Source organism: Grus americana, chromosome 5, assembly GCF_028858705.1.
Source record: "Grus americana isolate bGruAme1 chromosome 5, bGruAme1.mat, whole genome shotgun sequence".
Classification (NCBI taxonomy): domain Eukaryota; kingdom Metazoa; phylum Chordata; class Aves; order Gruiformes; family Gruidae; genus Grus; species Grus americana.
Genome location: NC_072856.1, coordinates 61157262 through 61177583, shown reverse-complemented (window position 1 = coordinate 61177583; position 20322 = coordinate 61157262). Strand labels below are relative to the sequence as shown.

General features: G+C 45.3%; 1 protein-coding gene across 3 annotated transcripts in view; it reads right to left on the bottom strand.

Annotated features, from left to right (window-relative positions):
- The window catches only part of CEP170B (centrosomal protein 170B), a 60927-nt gene that overhangs the window by 34328 nt on the left and 6277 nt on the right, over nt 1-20322 (bottom strand). For all 3 annotated transcript variants that reach the window (XM_054827486.1, XM_054827484.1, XM_054827485.1), the window contains exons 3-6: nt 12725-12814; nt 9595-9673; nt 6708-6766; nt 5280-5418 (exon numbers count right to left, since the gene is read on the bottom strand). In XM_054827486.1, the coding sequence (XP_054683461.1) occupies nt 5280-5418; nt 6708-6766; nt 9595-9673; nt 12725-12814 (367 nt within the window). The remainder of the gene's footprint in view (nt 1-5279; nt 5419-6707; nt 6767-9594; nt 9674-12724; nt 12815-20322) is intronic.

Below are 20322 nucleotides of genomic sequence, written 5' to 3'. Positions count from 1 at the left end.
TACAGAGTGCATCAGGTTGGCCAGAGTGCCAGACCTGGGGCACCACAGTGGAGACTGCCCCGCTGCACTCCCTGCATGGCAGCAGGGGGTCCCTTCTGCCCCATGGCACAGAGCTCAGGTGGCCCCACCTGCAACACTCTGTTACAGCGTGTGTAACACATCTGCTCACTTCTGTGGGGTTGGGTTTTTTTTTCCATTCCTTCCCTCTCCCAGCCTCCACAATAAACTGGAACTTCATTCTGAAGACTGCAAGAAGCACAGAGGGGAAGCTGAGGAGTCAGCATCCTTGCTATTTGGGGACAGTTTCAACGTTTTAAGAGCAATTAATGTTTCCACTGAGCTTTCACATTAATTTGCATTTTGAATAACATTATCAAGTGACACAGACACCCTCATTCTTGGCTACTGCTGAAAGTGGCCAGATCCTGAGCCAGAGTAGAATTTCCCTGACTTCAGAAGCACTACATGAATTTGCTGCCCTGCTCGTGTCAGATGCTTTGGTCCCTTCTAATTTGCCAGCACAACCGACCTGATGCCTCTTCCCTCTCCAGCTCTAACACAACAATATTGTATAAAAAGGGGAGGGGAATGCAAGTGCGATAGGAAGGCAGCTAAACCAGATGGCTGTCACAGAAGCGGGCCAGGTAGCAGCTACATATGCAGTTGTGCCAGGGGGCTTTGCTCTTCACCAGCTGGGACGCATTTTGGCTAGTGACCTCAACCTGGACCTGCAGCATCCAGAGCAGCACGTCTGCCTGTGTCCCAGGACAGGCATACCACCCTGAAGCCACCACCTGTCTGTTATATTTTAGTGTAACATGGAGGCTCTTGCAGGAGCAGAGAGACTTGAGGCTTGAGTCAGCGGTGAAGCAAGGAATACCAATGAAAGTTAACTGCTCAGTCGTTTTAATGACATGAGACTTCCTCCAATTGATGGCAGCTTGTTACCACCTCTCTCTACTCTGTGCCAGGCTGCCCAGATGGTGCCAATTCATTTAGACATATTTCTTGGCTCATCAATTCCAGCAGACAGCCCGAAAACCATCCTTTTAGATAACTGAATTGAGGTCAGCACAAGCATTCAGCCAGATAAATCCTGAGCTACCGGTGACAGCGTAATACAGGGAAGACCACTGACATGCACATGTTCTGCTCTTGGATTTCAGTCTTTGGGGCAGTCACTCAAAAGAAAAAATGAGGGATGTTTTAGCACAGAACAAGGGAGGTCCATTTGTTTAACAAGTCTGACAAGAACATGGCCTGTTAAATTAACACAGAACTATCGATCACCTGAAGGACAGGCACCACAATGACAGAAAATGAGACATGTCAATACAAAGGATGTATTTATGGAGAAGTGAATCACACAGAACAACACAAGGGCAGGACCAAAAATACAGTCCAGGTGATGAAAGGGAAAGGAGAAAGCCTGTGTTAATGTTGCTTTCTATCAGCAAGTGGGCAGAAGAGCTTTCATGACAAGCATGCAGTTTCCACTGCAGAGGGGTCTGATTTCCCTTGAAGGCGTTCCCTGTGGTGGGGACAGAACCATGGGCTGCACTACGCCCAGGTCCTCACAAAGCTTCAAATCATCACGAGACACAGACAGACAGCAACGGCAAATTTCTTTGCTGACAGCAGCACACGCAGCTTTGAAGCTCTCTACAGCTAGTCATAACAAAAGCATGAGAAATCCAGCTTGCTTCAAGTCAAACCATTTTTGATTCATTATTAATAACAATAATGTCCGTCTTCAGAAGATGCAGAGTAGGCTTCTTATGGTAGAGGCCTTGGGCGGGGGGGGGGGAAGATGATCTAGCTATAACATTTTAAAATTAATTCCTTACATCTCTGCTTTTTAACTCCTCTCCAAAATAGAGGATTCAGAAATCCTAGTAGGAATAACCATAAAGCAATTCTCTAACTCTTTGCTGCAGTATTTGTATCATGTGTGTGTGACAAACCTAAACCCTGGTCTTTTGTATCTGCTGTGAACGTATACAGATCCCAGAGGCTTTCCAATCAGGTTGATAATCACAAATTTATTTGTATCAATTGCATGGTCAAACCTTTAATGTGCTGCAGGTACCATCACCCTAGCTCAGATGAAAAGCAGATACACCACCACCACTCCCTTAAATTAAAGGCTAGGGTAGAACTGTACATCTAAATAGCTATTATGATGATTTCATGGGGAAAGCAGCCAAAGACCATGGAAACCACTCCACAACTGGGCACAACTCCCACTGCCTCCTTCCACGCTGCCTGCTGACCTCAGCCCCGGACACCAAGACTTTCAAGTTGGCCACTCTTTTGAGAGGACTCCCTGATGACACAGACGCTAACCTGACGAGTGAGCCTATTTCACAGATCCAGGGAGAAGCTCAAGTCCTGCTCCTGCAGCTGGTGATGCCCATTTCAGCTGGATGCTGCAGGCAGCTTCCACCCCTGGAAACTCAGGCCTGCAGCAGTTATTCAGGTTAGTCATCAGATTTGGCATGATCTAGTGCCATCAGCCTGTGAGGGCTTTAAAAAAAAATAAATAAATAAAGATCAGCCTGAGGATTAACTATGTGTTGAGAACAGAAGACCACAAAGTAGCTTATCTCTTCCAGTACCTCAACTCAGGTAGCAACAGATGGGGATTGTGACAGTCTTAACACCTGCTCAGTTCAAGGCTGTACCTGGTCTCCTGATCACTTAAGATTTTAAACATGAGAGCTGATGGCTATTTTTAGCATTAACTAGCTGAACTGTGGGCACGTTTCTTATTCATATCCATATCCAACCCACAGGGCTTACCAAGCTCCTGCCTCAAACACGTCACAAAGACTGATGATTTTCTGCTTACAGGCAACAAACACCCAAAAGCTGCAAGTTCAACAGCATAAAGACTAAATGGCTGAGCTGTTTCCCATTCACTCCGCTGGATCTCTTTATCCTCAGCCCCTCACCTCCTCCCATTTCTAAGCAGCTCTAATTGTTCACATTGTTTTGTTAAACCTCTTCCCTGAAAGCTTGCATTCCCTCTCCCTCTTTTCCACCCGGGCCCTGGGAAGCAATCCTTCTAAAGGCTTTTGTCACCCCAGACCTTGTTTTAATTAGTCAATGCAAATTCCTAAATACCTACGGGCTTAGCAAAACAGCTCTCTCCCCAAAGCCTCATTCTGCTGCCACTAAGCAAGCCCACTCCGGGTAAGAATACTACATTCTTCTTTCCACTAATCATTTTAAATTGCTGCCACTCCTCTGAGCAACCAAGGAGAAACTGTGCATGTGTGCAGCTGAAGACAAGGTGAATTAGTCACATCACAGATGAAAAAGGGACCCACTGACCATTCTGCTCACGTGACAGAGATGCTTTCTTGAGAGCAAGGCACTGGTTTAATGCTCAGACTCTCTCCCTTGCTTCCACAGGCTTCAGTCCAACCCAGTAAAACACGTCCAACAAAACATCCCAAATTCCTCCATCTTTCAGTGATGTTAGCAGCACTTCACAGATTTTTTTTTTTTTCATATCTGTGTCTCAGTCCCACTGCATCCCCAATAAGTACTCACAGCCCTTTTTGCCTTAGAGCTATGGTCTGTGCCCGCTAACGATGACAGAAACGTAATGCAGGTCTGTGAACCACACGCTAGAGAAATGGGTCACCTTGCTTAAGAGTCACTAAACGTTCTGACTTTGAAGACGTTCCAAATATCAACCGCTTACGCTATGTAGGTTAAAACCGACCAGAGCGTATTTTGGAAGGTGGCAAGAATAAAAATGAGAATGTTCATGCAATCAAGCAGCAGCAAATGCAAACTGGTTCCAGTTACTGGCAAACCGGCCCAGTTACTGGCAGTGCTTTTGAAGAACCCCATATCCCTTGCCAGGCTGCTAGAGAGGTCCCCTCATAGCGAGGTTCACCTCTACTCACCCTCTGCGGTGTCATGATTAATCATTGCTAACTTCATCCCCTTAACTGCACGCTTGTGAGGCAAAGTCACGAATGCCAGATCCATAGGGGAGAGCGACACGCAGACACAGCTAAAGCAACACAAAGAAAGGTTTTGTGGTGCGGAAAATGGGAGTTGGGCACATGAATGCGTGTGCATGTGCTTCCACACACAGCTGGAGGCAACAAGACTAGGGAGAAAAATTACACTGGTTCAGTATGCTGCATCAGCTTAGAGGAATTTTCATAAAGACAATACATGGGAGATTAAGGTCAACCAACCCACTCTGATTAGTTATCATGAAGCCTTATCGGATTTACCCAAAGTTGTACACATTTCTAGAAAGCTGCTGTATCTATCTCTAGGTCACCTCACCCAAGATGCTGTCTCACTCTTCTACTCTCCCATCCTCTTCCCTCCATTCACCTCCCTGCTCCTTCCTCCAACAGATCCACTGGGCAGTCTCTCTGCCAACCCTAAAGCTTTCCAATCGTTCTGCCACCCTGGTGCCACGAGACCACCGCTGGCAGTCATCCGTCACTGGCATGCTTTAAAACCATATTTGTTCTTCCCATCATCAAGCTCTAGAAGGCCACCAACTGATACCTGAGCAGAACTGGGGAGAGCCAGGGCAGTACGTAAAGGAGGTAGGAAGTTGGGTGAGATGGGTGAGACAAGACTGCTGGGGAGGTCTTGGCCCACCATGATGGGAAACAGGGAGGAAGTAAGTTTGACAAAGGGTCTTTAAAGGAAGGAAGCAGTGGGTAAAGAAATGGGGAACAGAAGTAATTTTTCAAATGGAAGAGATTTGCAGCTGAGGAACAGCGAACCTGAAGCAAACGTCTCCCAGTTTGGCAGTCAGTTTCAATCCCACATATTGGCACATTAGGAAATACAGCCATTTAAAACCATACAGGGCTTTTTGAAAGAAATGGCTTGTTGCTTCTTTGCCTGTCTGCCTGCCAGCACCACGCCACGCCACAGCAGCCACACATTTTCTACTCTGAGTCACCGTCTCTGTTCAAACACCAGCTAACGATTAGGAAATTAAAAATAGACCAGACAGGTGCCAAAGAACTTACCAAACCTGCTCGGCCTACAGGTTCTCCAGCACACACACAGCGACAAGGCATGTGTGAGCCATCACACCACCTGATTGTTTTTGGAGGCTGAATCTCCAAAAACTGAGTGTCTGGAATACTTGGAGGTTTAGAAAGACGACCTTTCTGGAACTGCTCCTAGATACAACCCACAACACTGTGCTGTCAGAATCGTGACCCAGTGCAGGCTTGAGCTGCACTTTGTTCTGAATCTTGATTAACTGGTTCCAGAGCAAGTACCTGTAATCGCTTTCCTCTCTCCTTTCTCCAGCTTTGCTTGCGGGGACTCAGCGTAGACACTGTGCTCCATGGGCTGCTCCACCCTCTTCATTGTCGTGCCTTTGTAATTCATTTGAAGTTGGCTGGTGTACTTCTCATGCTGCAGAGACACAAGCAACAGTTGCGGGATGCCCATGCAATCTGTGTGCGAGCCCACGGAAAAGAAAAACTACCCTTCCCCGCAAACGAATCACGCAGAGGCAGCTATGTTCTGCAACAAGAAGAAAGCACACCTGAGTAGAGACTACAGAACAGCAGAAATGGCAGCTGAGAGGCTTTCAAATACCCCACTTGGAAGACATTAAGTGACAATTCTAGTCCATGAGAAGGTCATTGTGATTTAGCTCTGCAAAACGGCTAATTGGGAAACCCTTTAAAGAATAAACTGAGAAGAATCAGAACTTAGGCCATTTTCCACTAGGGATTCAAATCCTGAAATCCCCTTTGTTCTTAAAGCAATATTATAAATTATTTCAGGGCGCTCATCTGCATTATCTCAGCTTTTCAGCAAAGGTAATTAAAATATATTTTAATTATTTCTCTCCAAACCCTGTCTCCACCTACGAAAGCGATTCTGCCTTAAAAACAGGCTCCATATTAACATAATATATGAGCTATTTAAAAGTGGGTTTATTACAAGTAAATTAATAAAAGGGTGTACTCATCCAGATTGCCCTGAGTAAGTCCAATGTATCATTTGCCCAATTCTAGCTGTTATATTTTCAATCCTCTCCAAGTCCTAAACATGGAACCAGGGCTAAGAAGACAGTATCTGCTAGCCAAGAGGTGATGCCTGGCACTGATAGACCTGTCCTTCAGCTGAACATGACAGCTTTCTTGCCCAGAGGGGGCTGCTTTTCTGCCTTAGATAAGAAAATGCTTGAATATTTTGTACCTGCTACTGAACTCTTTGTTTAAAAAACTCCTCGCTCAGCAAGTAAAAATTTGGAGCTTGAAGGCAAAAATGAGATGATATACAGGAATAAATTAAGCAAATTTCAGCCCGCTGGAGGAAGTGTAATGGAGCTGGCCTAAGTCACCATGCTCAGAAAAAGTCATCTGCGCTCCACTTCTGGAAAGGACCAAGTTCTGCTGTGCTTCACCCACAAGTTAATGTGCTGACTGCTCTTTATTATGTTATAGCTTTAGTAACCTTTTTTGTTGGCAGTCATCAAATCATAAATAACTTCATATACATGTTAGCACAGGGATAAGAGGGATCAGAGCAGAGATAACTGGGAAATGTATCCCTCCTCAAAGGAAGGTTTTGTTAAGTCCCAATCCAAGGAGAGCCTCACATTGTGGAACATTTTACTGCCGTCGAGAGTATTTTAATATTTCAGGCTGCTTGACCATTTTAAAAATGCACCTGCACCCAGACACTCTTACCTTTAATGCTTCTTCTGGGACTTTGTGTTGAATTTGTTCCAGGACGTACATGTTCGAATGTACAGAACTTGTTAAGGAAATGGCAAAGAAATTGGATGGACAGAGAAATCTAGCATTTAGTCACAGAAAGAAAACAAGATCATAAAACCAGAGAAGCTTAAAATACACAGGTACTAGAAGTTGCCTGCGCTGTATCCCACCATGGCCTTTGTCGTGCTTGTTTTGCAAGAGAGCAATCCCATCTGCTGGCCAGACCCATGCCAACTGAAGGGCAGCAGACAAGGGGAGCAGGGTAGGAGAAGCTTGGGGAGCACTAGCAGCTCTGTGCAGGACCCAGGGGAGCAACCAGAGACCTGACTCAACTCACATCCCGCTGGCAGCTCCAGGCAGACCACTCTGCCCGTGGTACCCTGGCCAAGATGGGGCAATTTTGTGTGCTCTGGAGAAGGGAACAGTAGAGTTCGGCTCCCTGCAGGGATGTCTGGGACTACAGTGCTCTCTTGCCCTGACAAGGCCTTTCAGCCACTGCAGTTTTCTGGATGAAAAGTAAATCAGGTCATGAGCTGCTGTGACCTCTTAGGAAGGGAAGCGTTCAACATGGTTGAGCCTAGGTAATAATCCTCAGCAACACTGTGGTTTTTTTTTTAAAAAAAAAAAAAAAAAAGCATCTGGCAATGTCATCATGAACAACCCAATCAGCACAGCACAGAGCAAAGGGGAGGAAAAAGGAAAGATGGAAAATGTTAGACTAAAAATAAACCAAGTGATACTGGCATAGCAGGGAAACTCCGCACAGTCTGTAAGTGAAACTGTAAATGGAAAAGAGACAAACGCTCTTATGCAACAGCACACAGCTGACTCAGAGACCTCGGGAGATGCTGCCATCCACACCGAGCTGAATGTGGTGTGCACAGAAAGCACTTCTAAAGAGAGTGGCACCAAAGCAGCAAAGGAGAGGTGGAGATTGTAACTGCTGTACCAACCATGCTGAAGTAAAGATAAGAGTCTAAAACCTACATTCCCTAAAGTTTTTCTGTTGAGGGCAATAAATTCTACAATTCATAAATGCAGTCATTCATCTCACATGAATATCCATGTAAGGACTGCAGGACTAAACACTTCAACACAGCTGCTTAGTGCTCAGAATTGCTTTCCTTAAGTTGTTCAAACCTGTATCGCAGCCATTAAAACCTACCCAGGCTTTAGGCACTGACTTATAGCTTTCCCCACACGTCTAGAGAGCAGGCACATGACCAGCTACATCAAAAGAACATTCGCAAAGTCACAAAAAGCTAGAACTGAGTTTGCCTATGGGACTGTAACAGCTTCACCACGTGTGCACTGAAAGGCCACTTGTAATGACACGATCCCAGGTGACAGTGCTCAGTAAGGGGCTACCCAGTATCTCTCCCCCCATGTATGCCTGAACCTTCATCAACTGCAGATCTGAAGGCAAATAATCTTTTTTCTTTTTTTTTTTTTCAAAAGATTCAGCAACTACCTCCCTTTAAAAAAAAACAACAAACAAAACAACAGAAAAACCAAACTACCAAACAACTACTGTGAAGCAAGGATTTTTTGTTTCTAAAATGGCAAGAGACAGAGTGAGACCAAGACCAAAAGTATGATCTTACACAAGGCCTAGAAAACCCTCTCTTCCAGCAGATCCAGAACTGTATGCACATCAGTTTAAGCATCCTGTTGCAATAGTGAGTGCTCCTGCACTGTCACTGCTTAGACTCAAGGTACCCAGACCGCTGGAAGACCAGGGAGGCTTGGCCTCTCCTCACTGCCTCAGCTCTCTGGGCTCCAGCAAGGAGTATTTCAAGGGCTACAGCATGGCCAAGCACAAACTGATTATCATGGGGATGACAAAAGGCACAAGAATGTGGCCTTGGGGTCAAGGATGCACAAGAGCCAGCCAAACACTTCCTTCCCCCCCCAACAGTAAAACTTAGTCTCTGCCTCTATTCTCAGAAATGTCCGGACTGTTTTAACTTAAATTTCCACAAAAAAGAAACACGGAGAAGACAGTTGCTACTTCTAAATTCAGCCTGAGTGGTTAAAGTTTGGCAGATCGAAGCAGCTGAAAAAAGTGAAAAAAAGGATTAGATTACACGAAAAGGCAGCAATAGGAGCCTCTACTTACCACTGTTGATCTACAGGCTCAGAAAGGCTACGCTTATAGCCAGGCATACAGTCACATCAGGATAAAAAGGAAATGGATGAAGGCAAAGGTGTTTTAGCAGACAGTAGCAGGATCTGTGACTCTGTAAACAAAGCAGCAACTGCAGCCTAGCCTCCCTTAATCGAGGTGAAATTTGCTATTGCTAAAGAGAGATTTACTCTTGTATTTTGTGGCAGAAGCAATTTGCACAGGCAAGCTTCAATCGATACAGTCACAGGGCTGACCACAAGTCCCAAAAGCTAAATGTTTAAGGCTGAAGATCTGCAAATTGTCCAGAAGCAAGTATTTGGGTGAAATGATGAACAAAAAACCAAGTTGGATTAAAAAAATACAAAGATATTAGTTCGTACAAAAGTATATGAAATATGTTTGCTCCCCGGCTGGTACCAGCTACAGTTGCCACCTAAATAAAAAGCACAAGCCTTCCTTAGAAAGAGACTGAAGAAACATCTCCACAGCCACTGGTGCCAATGCAAGGCCTGATTCAAAGTCCAATGAAGGTAGCAGGCATCATGATTAATACGCTCTGAATCAGGTCCATGATGGAGAAACAAAAGCTTATGAGCCATCCAAAGGCTCCAGGAGACAAAACAAACACCTCTACTCATTAGCAACAATTAGCACTGTTAACTGTCCATGCAGCAAACAGCACAAAACCCAAAGACCACATCCCACTCTTTCTTCAAATGAGAAGGATATCATAGCCGAAGCGAATGACATCGTTCAGTTTTAGGGTGATGTACTTCTGGTCAGGAATCCTCACGTCATTGACGAACGTCTGCAGGAAAGAAGCACAGGAATGGTTTTTGACTGAGGGTATTGACGTGATGCATCTCAGATGGATAGGGCTCCTGGAGGACACCCGTGCCCATCTGCCAACAGCACTGCACACATTCAGGGTGCATTAGCACAAAGTCAGCCAGGTGAAGACCTAAGTTCCCAAGAAAAATCAACACTGGCAAGTAGCTCCTATGAGCAAGCTGGAGCACCCCAATCATGCTTCAAAGCAAGGTGCTCTGAAGGGACCTCTAGGGAGGTCTACCTTTCCACCAACTACGAATGAAATTTTAGTCCCCAACGTGAACACGTAAATGAGGTGCCTGAACTTAGAAACTTCAGATGCTCCCCGTTGTCCTCCACCCTTCACAACCAGCAAGAGCAGCAAACGGTACAACTCACACACTAATTACTGAGCTGGGAATCAGCTTTCCGCCGGATGTCAAACAAGACTGGTGTCAGCCCCAAGGCCTGATAATTTAACAAAGTCTGTCACAGAGGAAGGGGGAAATGAAAATGCACAGGAGAACAAGCATTTGCATGATGTCTAAGGCCACATTGTCCAAGACATCATATAACAGTACAACAGGGCCCACGCACAAAAGATGCACATACTCATTTTTTTCTATGCTCCAGGCAGTTGAGGCCCAAAGAAACTAAGTTATCCTTATAAAGGTGCAAGAAATGTACTTCATAGCTGTGAACAAATGCCTCGGATGTCTCAGATGCCTACTTTCCGAGGGGACCCCCTAGGGAGCAATTCTCGCAGAACAATGGAGGAACAATCAAGCACTCATGGACATCTTTCACAAATAAACCCATATACTTTTGTAATAACCCAAGCCAAAGAAAAATCAATCAGGAACTCAGCTGAAGAAGCACCAGTGTGCTGATGGGGATTAGTTGCAGCCAGGGCAGTCACAGACAGCAGGAGTTACCCTACCTTGCAAGGTGGGATTCACCCAGCCCCACAGACCAGGAACCTGCTGCTGGGTCTTTGTAGCCTCAGTATGAATGCAGCTACGCTCTGATGAATCAAAATTATACTAGAAAATGAACTGACATGCGTTCACCAGATGCACAGTCATCTTCTGTCTTCTCACCTCAGCCAAGCCAAACATGATAAGACCAAGTATTAACCACAGAGGAAAAATAAATGCTAGAGTAGGAAACTAGAACCTCAGCAGACAGCAGCCTCCAGCTTCCTGGCAACTTACAGAGGAGCTGGGGAACAGGCCTGTAATTTCAGAATAAAAGCAGTGAAGCTGGTTAAAAGGCACGGAATTCCTATTTGCATGAATTTTTTTAATATTTAAAAATCCCACAACAGTCAGATCTGGAACAGGAATAATTATTTCCTGAATTTTCTGCAAAACAAAAGTCTGCAACAAAACCCATTTTGATGTTACCTATTCGTCCATGGTTACTTCAAATAAAATAACCCAAGCAAACTGCTTATTGCAGATAGAAATACTACCTTCGAAACCAAAAGACCCTTAATAGAGACTGCAGAATCAGCTGAACATTATAATAAAAACAATACAAAACATTTAGACAATTAATACAAGCCAGATTATCCAGCAAAGCCATATAATGCATTGTTGACGAGCCATAAAGTAAATACAAAATAAAAGCAAATTCTGAAAACAGAATTAAAATCAAGGTTCTCAAAAGTGCTTTCTTTAGCTTCGGGCAAGGGGGAAACAAGTTTGCATGAAAATTTTCAAATAAGGACCTATGTTTCTTTCATGCAAAATAATTTCAGTTTGGCCACAACAGTCTTCTCCAGCAGAAGTGTGTTTGACCAGCTGCAGAAGACATGCACTGCTGTAACTCATTCTACTCCACTGCCCCTCTGAGCACAAGTCTTATTAAAATGTCAATTCACATGCTTTAGCATGTGAAGATAGAGGAGAATTAGTGGTACAAGCCATCCATCTCTTGCAAGCAGAATTTTCTGCTGCTATTTTGCCACAATGAGTTAAATACCACAGGTTTTGAACCAGGGATACAGCTAGGGCCCAGACCAGTTACTGGAAATATTCTCATTTCAGCAGGGCTCCGTGCCTTCAGCTATTCAGTTGAGAAGGATTAGCACTCATTCTTGCTGTTTTCAGATGCCAGAAAAGGCAGAACAGTTCAGGCCTGCTTTAGCCACTGGTTTTGTACAAGTTTCTGGGTTCATCTTGTGGTTTTGCGGTTCCAGTGATGGAGGGCTTCTGTTTCTAAGCCTAAAACAATGAATGCAGTAAAACCCCTACTGGGAAGACAATTATGTGAATCTAGTTTAGACCTGCTCCAGCAGAGGAATAGCTGGTATGAAGAAACAGCCAAAAAAAAGGGCATGCCATGACATCCAGGCAGTTTTAAGTATGATGGTGTATTTAAAAATCACAGAATTCAGGTGGGCAGGCAAAGCCCTCATGGAGCTGCCTAACACCACTGTGTGAATTGGGACCAAAGCAAGGGTTAAGAATCAGGCAGGCTCAGCTCCCTGTTCTGGGCTAACATTATCCCTCAGTCTTCACACAAACCAGGCTCAAGGCCGGCAAAAGAGCAATCTTTATTATAAATAAAAAAAGTGGTGTTTTTAAATAGTTACTCCCCAAAGAAATTACATGTCTCATCATCCCATAAATCACTCCACGCACTGACAACTGAATTGCCAAAAGGTCACCCTGCTCATGCTGAACAGCTGCTCCAGAATCTTCACCACTTTAATGTTAACATCCCCAAAACGACACTGAATTTATTTCCTCTTCTTTTGCAAGAGGCTCTGTGGTTTTTTGTGAACCCTGAAGCATTCTGCAAGGACACCAGAAGAAAGGGAAAAAGAAATACAATATTCACCAAAGCTTTCCTCTTCTAAGATGAGATGCCACACGACCTCCATCTCAGGTCTTACAAATAATTATGTATGTTTAGCTTAACTCATGCCAACAGCTGCAGTGACCCAAAAGGGTCTAACAGTATAATTAAGTAAGCGCACAAGCGCTTGGAGACTCAGCACGCCGCATGTTCGCCTCCATCAGCTGGGAGGTTTGCTACTTACGCCATTTAAGCTCCCGAGATCCTTCACCCAGTGCTCATCTTTCTCCTTGTCATAGTTGATTACAGCATGCTGCTTATCGACACTGCGGGACTGGCAATGAAAGCACAATGAATGTGAGACTGGTCAGGCGTAAGAGACACTGTTAATCAAAACAACATTTAGACATTAAACTAACTTGATATGGGGTAGGGAGGAGACAGGGGAAGAGCAGGAAAAATTAAATATTATTTACTACTATAAATAACCACAGAATAAACAGAAAATGCTTCCATGATTGTTCAAACAGTTCACTGAAGACAACACACTATTTGCATGGAGACTAAAAGAAAAAAAAAAAATCACTGAATGCTGTCAAGACTACGCCATAATTTCAATAAATTATATCAATACACACTGAAAACAAAACCAGTCAAACTGAAAGCCTGGGGGGCAGGATCTCAGCCAGGGCAAACTAGAAGAGCTCCATTTATCAATAGCTGAAGTTGTTCACTAGTGACACTCCTATTTGGGATGATTTCTTCCTATTTTTCAAAGAGAAAAAAAATAATTTTCTTTAGTTACAAACCAAACTTATTCACAACAATGTATACCGTTCCCAGGATTATGTCCCGGAGTTGACTTAAATTCTAGGATGTTTTCCAAGTTGGAGGGAGATTAATAAACTTGGTATGAGAAAGAAAACAACTCTAGGAAAATTCAAATTTAAAGCTAGGTTTGAGAACACTGAACCGGACAGTGATTTGGTGCCACTGGCTTTGCCACAACGCACAAGTACCAAATGCACCTTATCTTCAAAACAGAGTATGATACTTCAGCAAGAATAGTGTCAGACTTCTGGGGAAAAAGTGTTAGAACAAAATCTCCGAATAATTTTGAAATATTATGGAAGTGTTACAAAGTGTTATAAAGACCATCTGTATTTAGACCTATTGCCTCTTGCAACTTGAATTCTTGCTGCAGTTGACCTCGACCAGTCCCTGAAAACAGTCACTCCATTGGCACGCACACGTGACACCAAGATCTCCCTGGTATCTCAGGCCAGGAAAGCATGGCACATGCGACCAGACCAGGGAGATGAGCCATACTCCAAGTCAGCTAATCCTCCTCTGCCTAGGCATCGACCAACAAGCTCCTGGTGAAAAGTCCTTGCCTTTTCCCATGTATAAACACACTGATTTCCACAGCAGTGCTCTCAGCAAGCCATTATCTACTTCCTTGCGAACATGCAGAGGCAAAGATTGTTGCAGGGGAATTCCTTGGTTAAAACACAGAGGCTTTTTCCAGACAAACTGCTACCATTTGCAGAAATTTCTTCTGCCCTTGCCAGTGTCAAGCACATTGGTAATATCCCAAGAGCTGATAAACGGCACCTCCTGCCCCTGCAGAGCATACTGTCAGCCCAGAAGACCTGTCCTCCAGAATGACCCTGAAGTACCAATACGAAGCAAGCACCTACTTGGACAGAAGACTGCCTTCCACCTTGCAATATCCCTCATGCCATTCACAACATGCCACTGCAAGCAGAGGTGGCGAGGAGAGGGGCAGGTGACTCCAAGCCTCCAGCTGCCTCACTAACACAGTTATCCATACTCTGCTGAATTTACAAGGTGTCAGCTCACAAGTCCCAGCTAAAAAGCGAGGCAGCACTTGATGCTTTGCTGCTCAACTGGTGCCGCTTGGACATCGATTGCTCCCCAAAGAAACAAACAACTGGTGTGACAGGCAGAGACAATGTGGTTGGGGACACCCCACTTGTATGTCCTCCTACGCCGAGTCCTAAATGCAGGAAGCGACACAAAGCAATCCCCACACTTGGTGCCTGACCTCGAGGTAGGGCAGGTCTTAAGCGTTTGCAGTGCAAAGCTGCTGCTTCTCTGTTACTATTCACATTAGATGCAGCCCCTCAGTCCAATTTGCAATCACCCAAGTGGCTGTGGCAGGTATATGCAGCGTAAGGTAAGAACAGTCCAGGTAAGGATGGTTGAGGGATGCTGCCCAGGACCTGCACCTCAGCACATGGCCCTGAGTATGGAAACGTGTCCAGCAGCAGTCTTGAGTACGGCAGCAGCTGATGCTACACAAGCTTGGGTTGTACCTGACCTGCCACACAGTCCCTCACACCCTTTGGGAGGATGTGAGAGGGTCTCCTGCTGCTGCTCTGCCTGCCCAGGGTCCATCCCCACAACCACCCGGCAGTGTGGGCTCCACACCTGGGCTGGGGCTTCTAGAGGGCTCACTGCACCTTCCTTACAAAGCAGAGGGGGAAGACCATCCCTGCTCGCAGCACGGGTAGAAATCCCCTTTCCCCATCCATGGGCATTTATATAAATATGTTTCATCCTGCTGGACTCAAAGACAACAACGCACAGGGGTCCTGCCTGCACAGCACAGATGCAAGGTCTTCCCCAGTCCCTCTGCTACCCAAAATTGTTGACATCACTGTTCCTAACAGGATGTGAGGGAACATTAACCAAAAAAACCAGTGTTTGCTTTAGCTTTTTACAGCATGTCATAGAGACTCAACTAAAGATTAACAGATGTTAAAGGCAGAACAATCCCTCTAGCCCCCTTCCAAGGGCAGAAAGGCTTCTACCCCAAAAAGCTAATCCAGACAAAAAATTAGGGTAGATTTTATCTGGCATCTGATTTTAAGTGAATCACAGGTCATTTAAAAAAGGGTTTATTTCTGGGAACCAGCTGTCTCCCAAAAATTCAATTTGCCCTACATCTGACCCTGATGTAAGTCAGCACAGCCTTTGGGCTGCTGTATTTTACAACAGCTGACTATAGCCACTCAGGGGTCCCAAGCCAGACCAGGGTCATCACAGGGGAGCAGAAATGTTATTCCAGCAACATGATATTCCCCTACATAAAAGCAGGAAGAGGTCACCAAAAGAACCAATTTACGCCAAAACTTCTCTGCTTCCAAGGAAGTTTCAGCTGTGTTCAAGATGACCCTTTGCAAAAGACATCAAAACAATATGCAAAAATCTGACCCACGGTCTTGATATAATCTCTCAGCATCTCTTTAAAGAGCACACCAGGAACACAGCAAACTGTTACACAGATCGCACTTCTGTGAAATTTCATGCTTTTGTGGAGAAGAGAGAAATTTTCTTAGTTTTGTTTAAGTTAAACCAGCAAACATCACACAAACTGGCAGAAGTTCCTAAGGGCCTGTCTCCAAGGAAACTCAACTTAAAATAACTAAAATCACACCTTATTTATGTTGATGCAGACTTGCCAAAGGTCACTCTTACTTGAGAGCCGAGGTGTGGTTTATTTCAACATCAGTCACATTTAACATAAACTGCTCTTGTATGCAGTGACAGCAGCAGCCCAGCGGCTGATCGTGCTTTTGTTCTCAAGAGAGAAGCAGACTGCCTCAATTCCACTTCCAAAGAAACGACTAACCAGTTTCCAGACTGGTAACAGCTGAGAGCCCGAGAACACTCCTGCAGAAGTCACTTCAGCCCAGCAGGCCAGTGGTTTCTAATGTATGACCCACTGAATCACAGACAGTGATTTAAGAACCCACATTTGACACGTTACAGAGCAGCCCACGGGTGCAGAGCTCCCAACCATCTGCAACGCCACTTGAAAGATTTTAGGCAACTATAAATTGAAAAGCTGCGATTAAATTGACTGAATCATAAATATAAGAGGACTCTCTTGCTTAAATGCATACTTGCACCAAATACTGAGTCTTGCTTATGATCAATCACAACCTCCACAACAAAAGGCAAGACTGATCCATCTGTCGGGAGGGGACACAGGAGTCCAATTTCCAGTAAAGTGTTAAAAATACCCTGAAGTGCCTACATGCAGATGTCAAAACCAGAAAATAACCATACACCCTAGCAGTTAATCTGTTTCACTAGAAAAGTGCTTGCGATGGGGTGAGCCGCACTCCTGAGCTACAGCAAGGATCACTGAGATTCTGCTTGGATCCGAACAACAAAACCAGAGTTGGAGCACCTCAGATGAGGTTGAGAAGGGGAAAAGAAAGCAAGGAAGGGAGGTGTCCTCCTAAGCACTAGTGATCTGCAGGCAAGAAATAAGGCCACACTCCAAGAGGCTGTGAATGAAGGAAGAACGCAGCGTTCACACCATGTCCCAACACTGGGCCTGTTATCAAATGAAAACAACTCTCGGGAAAACACAGTGTGTGCTTTTCTGATTAACAACATTTACACTTCTCTGAAAGGAAAACATGGACACTGATTTGTTACTACGCTAAGCTCATCCAGGGCTTGCATTTCCAGACATTCAAATCGCTTCCTAATATAAGGCTCTCCTGCTGCTCCATCATACTATCTGCACCGCATCATGTTTTAAATACCTCATAGACAAAATGCACATGTGATGTGGCATATATCTGAAGACAGAGGTATTTTATAGCTCTTCTTTCTACCAAGATCATATTAAACAGGTAGTCCAAATCAAAGATAGGAGTGGCCCATCTGGGTCTGCCAGTCCCATACCTGTACCAACATCTGGGATCATCAGTCCCCAATCAGACATGCAACCAGGCAGCTCACTTGTGATTTGCAAAACTGCATGCACCAAATCAGCAAAAGCCCCTGCTTAGCATGGAAGAAGCAAAAGCAGCTTTAGAAGTATGCAGGAGTCTCCACAGAGCTACGTATCGCGCTGCTACGTGTGCTTAAGATACCCTACAGCTTTGTGTTTGGTGAAGGGACTGATAAACAGAACAGGGCACTCGAGATGAAACCGCAAGCTGCAGAGATGCCAAGCAAAACCCACATGGAAACAAGACCTGCTTAGGAAAGTAGGGGGAAATATACAGCCAACCAGCCTGCATTTCCCCACAGGGCCGGGGAGCAGACGGAGCTCAGCTGTCTACGTAGATACAGATGCTGCTTTTTCCCCAGGAGAATTACCATGGGCAAAAACCTACTGCTCGGGGCTGAGATTTGGACCTCAGCCCTGCCAGTGCCACGAGGCATCGTGGTATTGGAGATAAAATAAACAAACGAGACCAGTTTCCCTATTCCTCACTGCAGTCTGTTGTGCATGTCTGGCACAAGATAACTGCAGCATTCTGGTGGCAGCACGCAATAAACATTTGTTCAAATACTTTGCATAGTGAACAGGTTACATTTCTGCCAGCACTGTGCTCTGCACAAGTGTCTCAGTAAGGAAATACAAACCTCTCCCAGTGTCCCACTTTGAAGGAAGACAGGCAAAACAAAACAAAACAAAAGCAAAAACAAACAGCAAAAAAATCCCAAACAAAAATCCCTTGCATTCTGGCCTGAAGTATGATTTTTGCTCCTCAAAACTCAAACCCCAGATAACACAATGACAGATATGAACACTGGGCCTCCCTCTTTCACCACTATGCATTTCACAGAGTTGTGTACATTGGCCACTTCAGTACTTTTCCAGAATATTAGTGAATGCTCCGTCCTGCCCCAGGCTGGTTGCAAGTGAGACACCCCCACAAGAGAGGCAGCCTGATTGCTCCCAGGGGCTTGTGCTGCCGGTTTCTAAATGACTCTCCTAAGCAGACAACTGTCTCTTCACCAAGTGTAGCCACCTCATCCTGGGGCTGGACTCATTTTACAGCTCCCAAGCTGCAGAGGCTCCTGCCTTCAGCTTTGCTGCACTCAAGATCATAGGCTTAGTGGATCTGTGACAGAACCAAGGCCTGAGTATTCATGCAAAAAATAAGGCACTGAACAAAAGAGAGAAATCCCCCAGGAAAATGAAACTGTAATCCCCACAGCTTGGCAAAGGGATTTGGAGGCTGGCATAGTTCCCATATCGACTTAACCCGTTATTTTGGGGAAGAATGGGTTTTTGCTTGCTGGCTACCTTTTCCCCAAGTGGAGCACTGGGCAAGTGACCCAGCGTCAGATCCTGACCACAGTCAGGGAACATGCTGCCCACAGATGCACTGACTTTCCCTTGATTTTACATGGCCACCCAGGAGGCACAGAAAAGCATCACCTTAGGTGGGACAGAAGCCTGAATTTCTATAGTGCAGCCGAGCTGTGTGCTAGTGCCTGGATCAGGATCTCAGACATGGAAGGGGTCCCCTTTTTCCATGCTCACTCTGGAGAGGAACAAACTCTTCCTCTGCAGGCCAGGCTTCCAGCACCTTGCCAGCTGTGGGCAGCCCTCTCACCCCTAATAACCACCTGCCTGCAGTGCCACCATCACCTCTCTCCCTACCCTGCCTCCAGCAATGAACTCCCCTCCCAGGTTTTCCAGTCCTGCCATGCCTCCAGCCTCCTCAACCCACATTTCATCAGACATCGTAATCTTCCCATCAACTGCACGTTAACAAAAAACAATGGGAGACGAAAGAGCCAAAAAAACAACTCTAGGCCTGGAAATACAGGATGTGCATCCTTCCTCCCACAGCTGCTGCCCAGGCACCTGGAAACACTACCTGTCAAAAAGCAGAGCCTTCCCAAGGCTAGATCCTTTGCCTTCTGCCTGTAAGACACCTACTTCCCTTGTGACACCTAATGAATGACTCTCGGGATCACTGCAATTCCAAACGCCCTGGGACTAACTTAGGTGCTGGTTTACACCCACTGGATAACTGCAGCAAAACAGCACAAGCAGGGCACGGCCTTGTCCCGACTACAGCTTCCCGCTCCATAGGGAAGGAGATGGGGACGCAAAGGCAGCAGAGATTCCCCATGGCTTCTACTGGGAGCTCCCAATGCAGGAAATACCTGAGTGATGGATGGATACGACTTCTGCACCGCAGCGAATTCACCTACAAGTTCACAGCATCTGCTTCCCCCCAGCATAATGCTGTAGACAAACTACACCACACCTATTCACACTTGTTTATGTATACACTTACTAAACTACATAGGAGAGACACTATTATCAAGTACGGCCTGGGGAAGGTAGGATACGTCAGGTCAATGAAATCTTAATTTGACCAGATGTCACATACACACAGAGTTCACCATCGCACTGTATTATTTGCGGCGTGTGCCGTGCACCCAGCGTACCAAACACAGAACAGATCCTCCAGGGAAAAAATATCCGGTAACGACACAATAACAGATTGCATCTTCATGCCTATGTACACAGGGGCAGAAGCAGGATTACACAGGCAATCTTCACACTGGTATGTCATAACTGCTCTGTAGTTATAAACATTTGACTTAGTAGCCATAAGAATGTTCCTTCAGTGCCTAGAACGCTTGTAACTTCCTAGCTTTTCACCAAAGCAAGCTAAAAAGAGGAAAATTTCTATTCAAGCAGTACCAAGTTACCATGTATCCGATTCGCCAGCAGAACAAACTTGTTTGTTCAGCTCACAAGCCCCTACCACCAGAACTGACTAATTGATACCATAAGCAGCATGCAACATCCCATATGGACTAGTGACAGATGCTTGGCTAGTAGCTTTCACAGCTAGCTGCTGACACCAGAATAAAAGCAAGTCTTGAGCCCATCTCAGGCCTAAGGGAGATGCCACTCAGCAGTCACATCCTGTAATGCCCGCTTTCCCCACACTGAACAGTTTCTGCCTTAGATGCACCATCCTCTGCTTTTCCAAGTCCTGCTGCTCCTCCTCTCATTCCGCACACATGACAGACTCC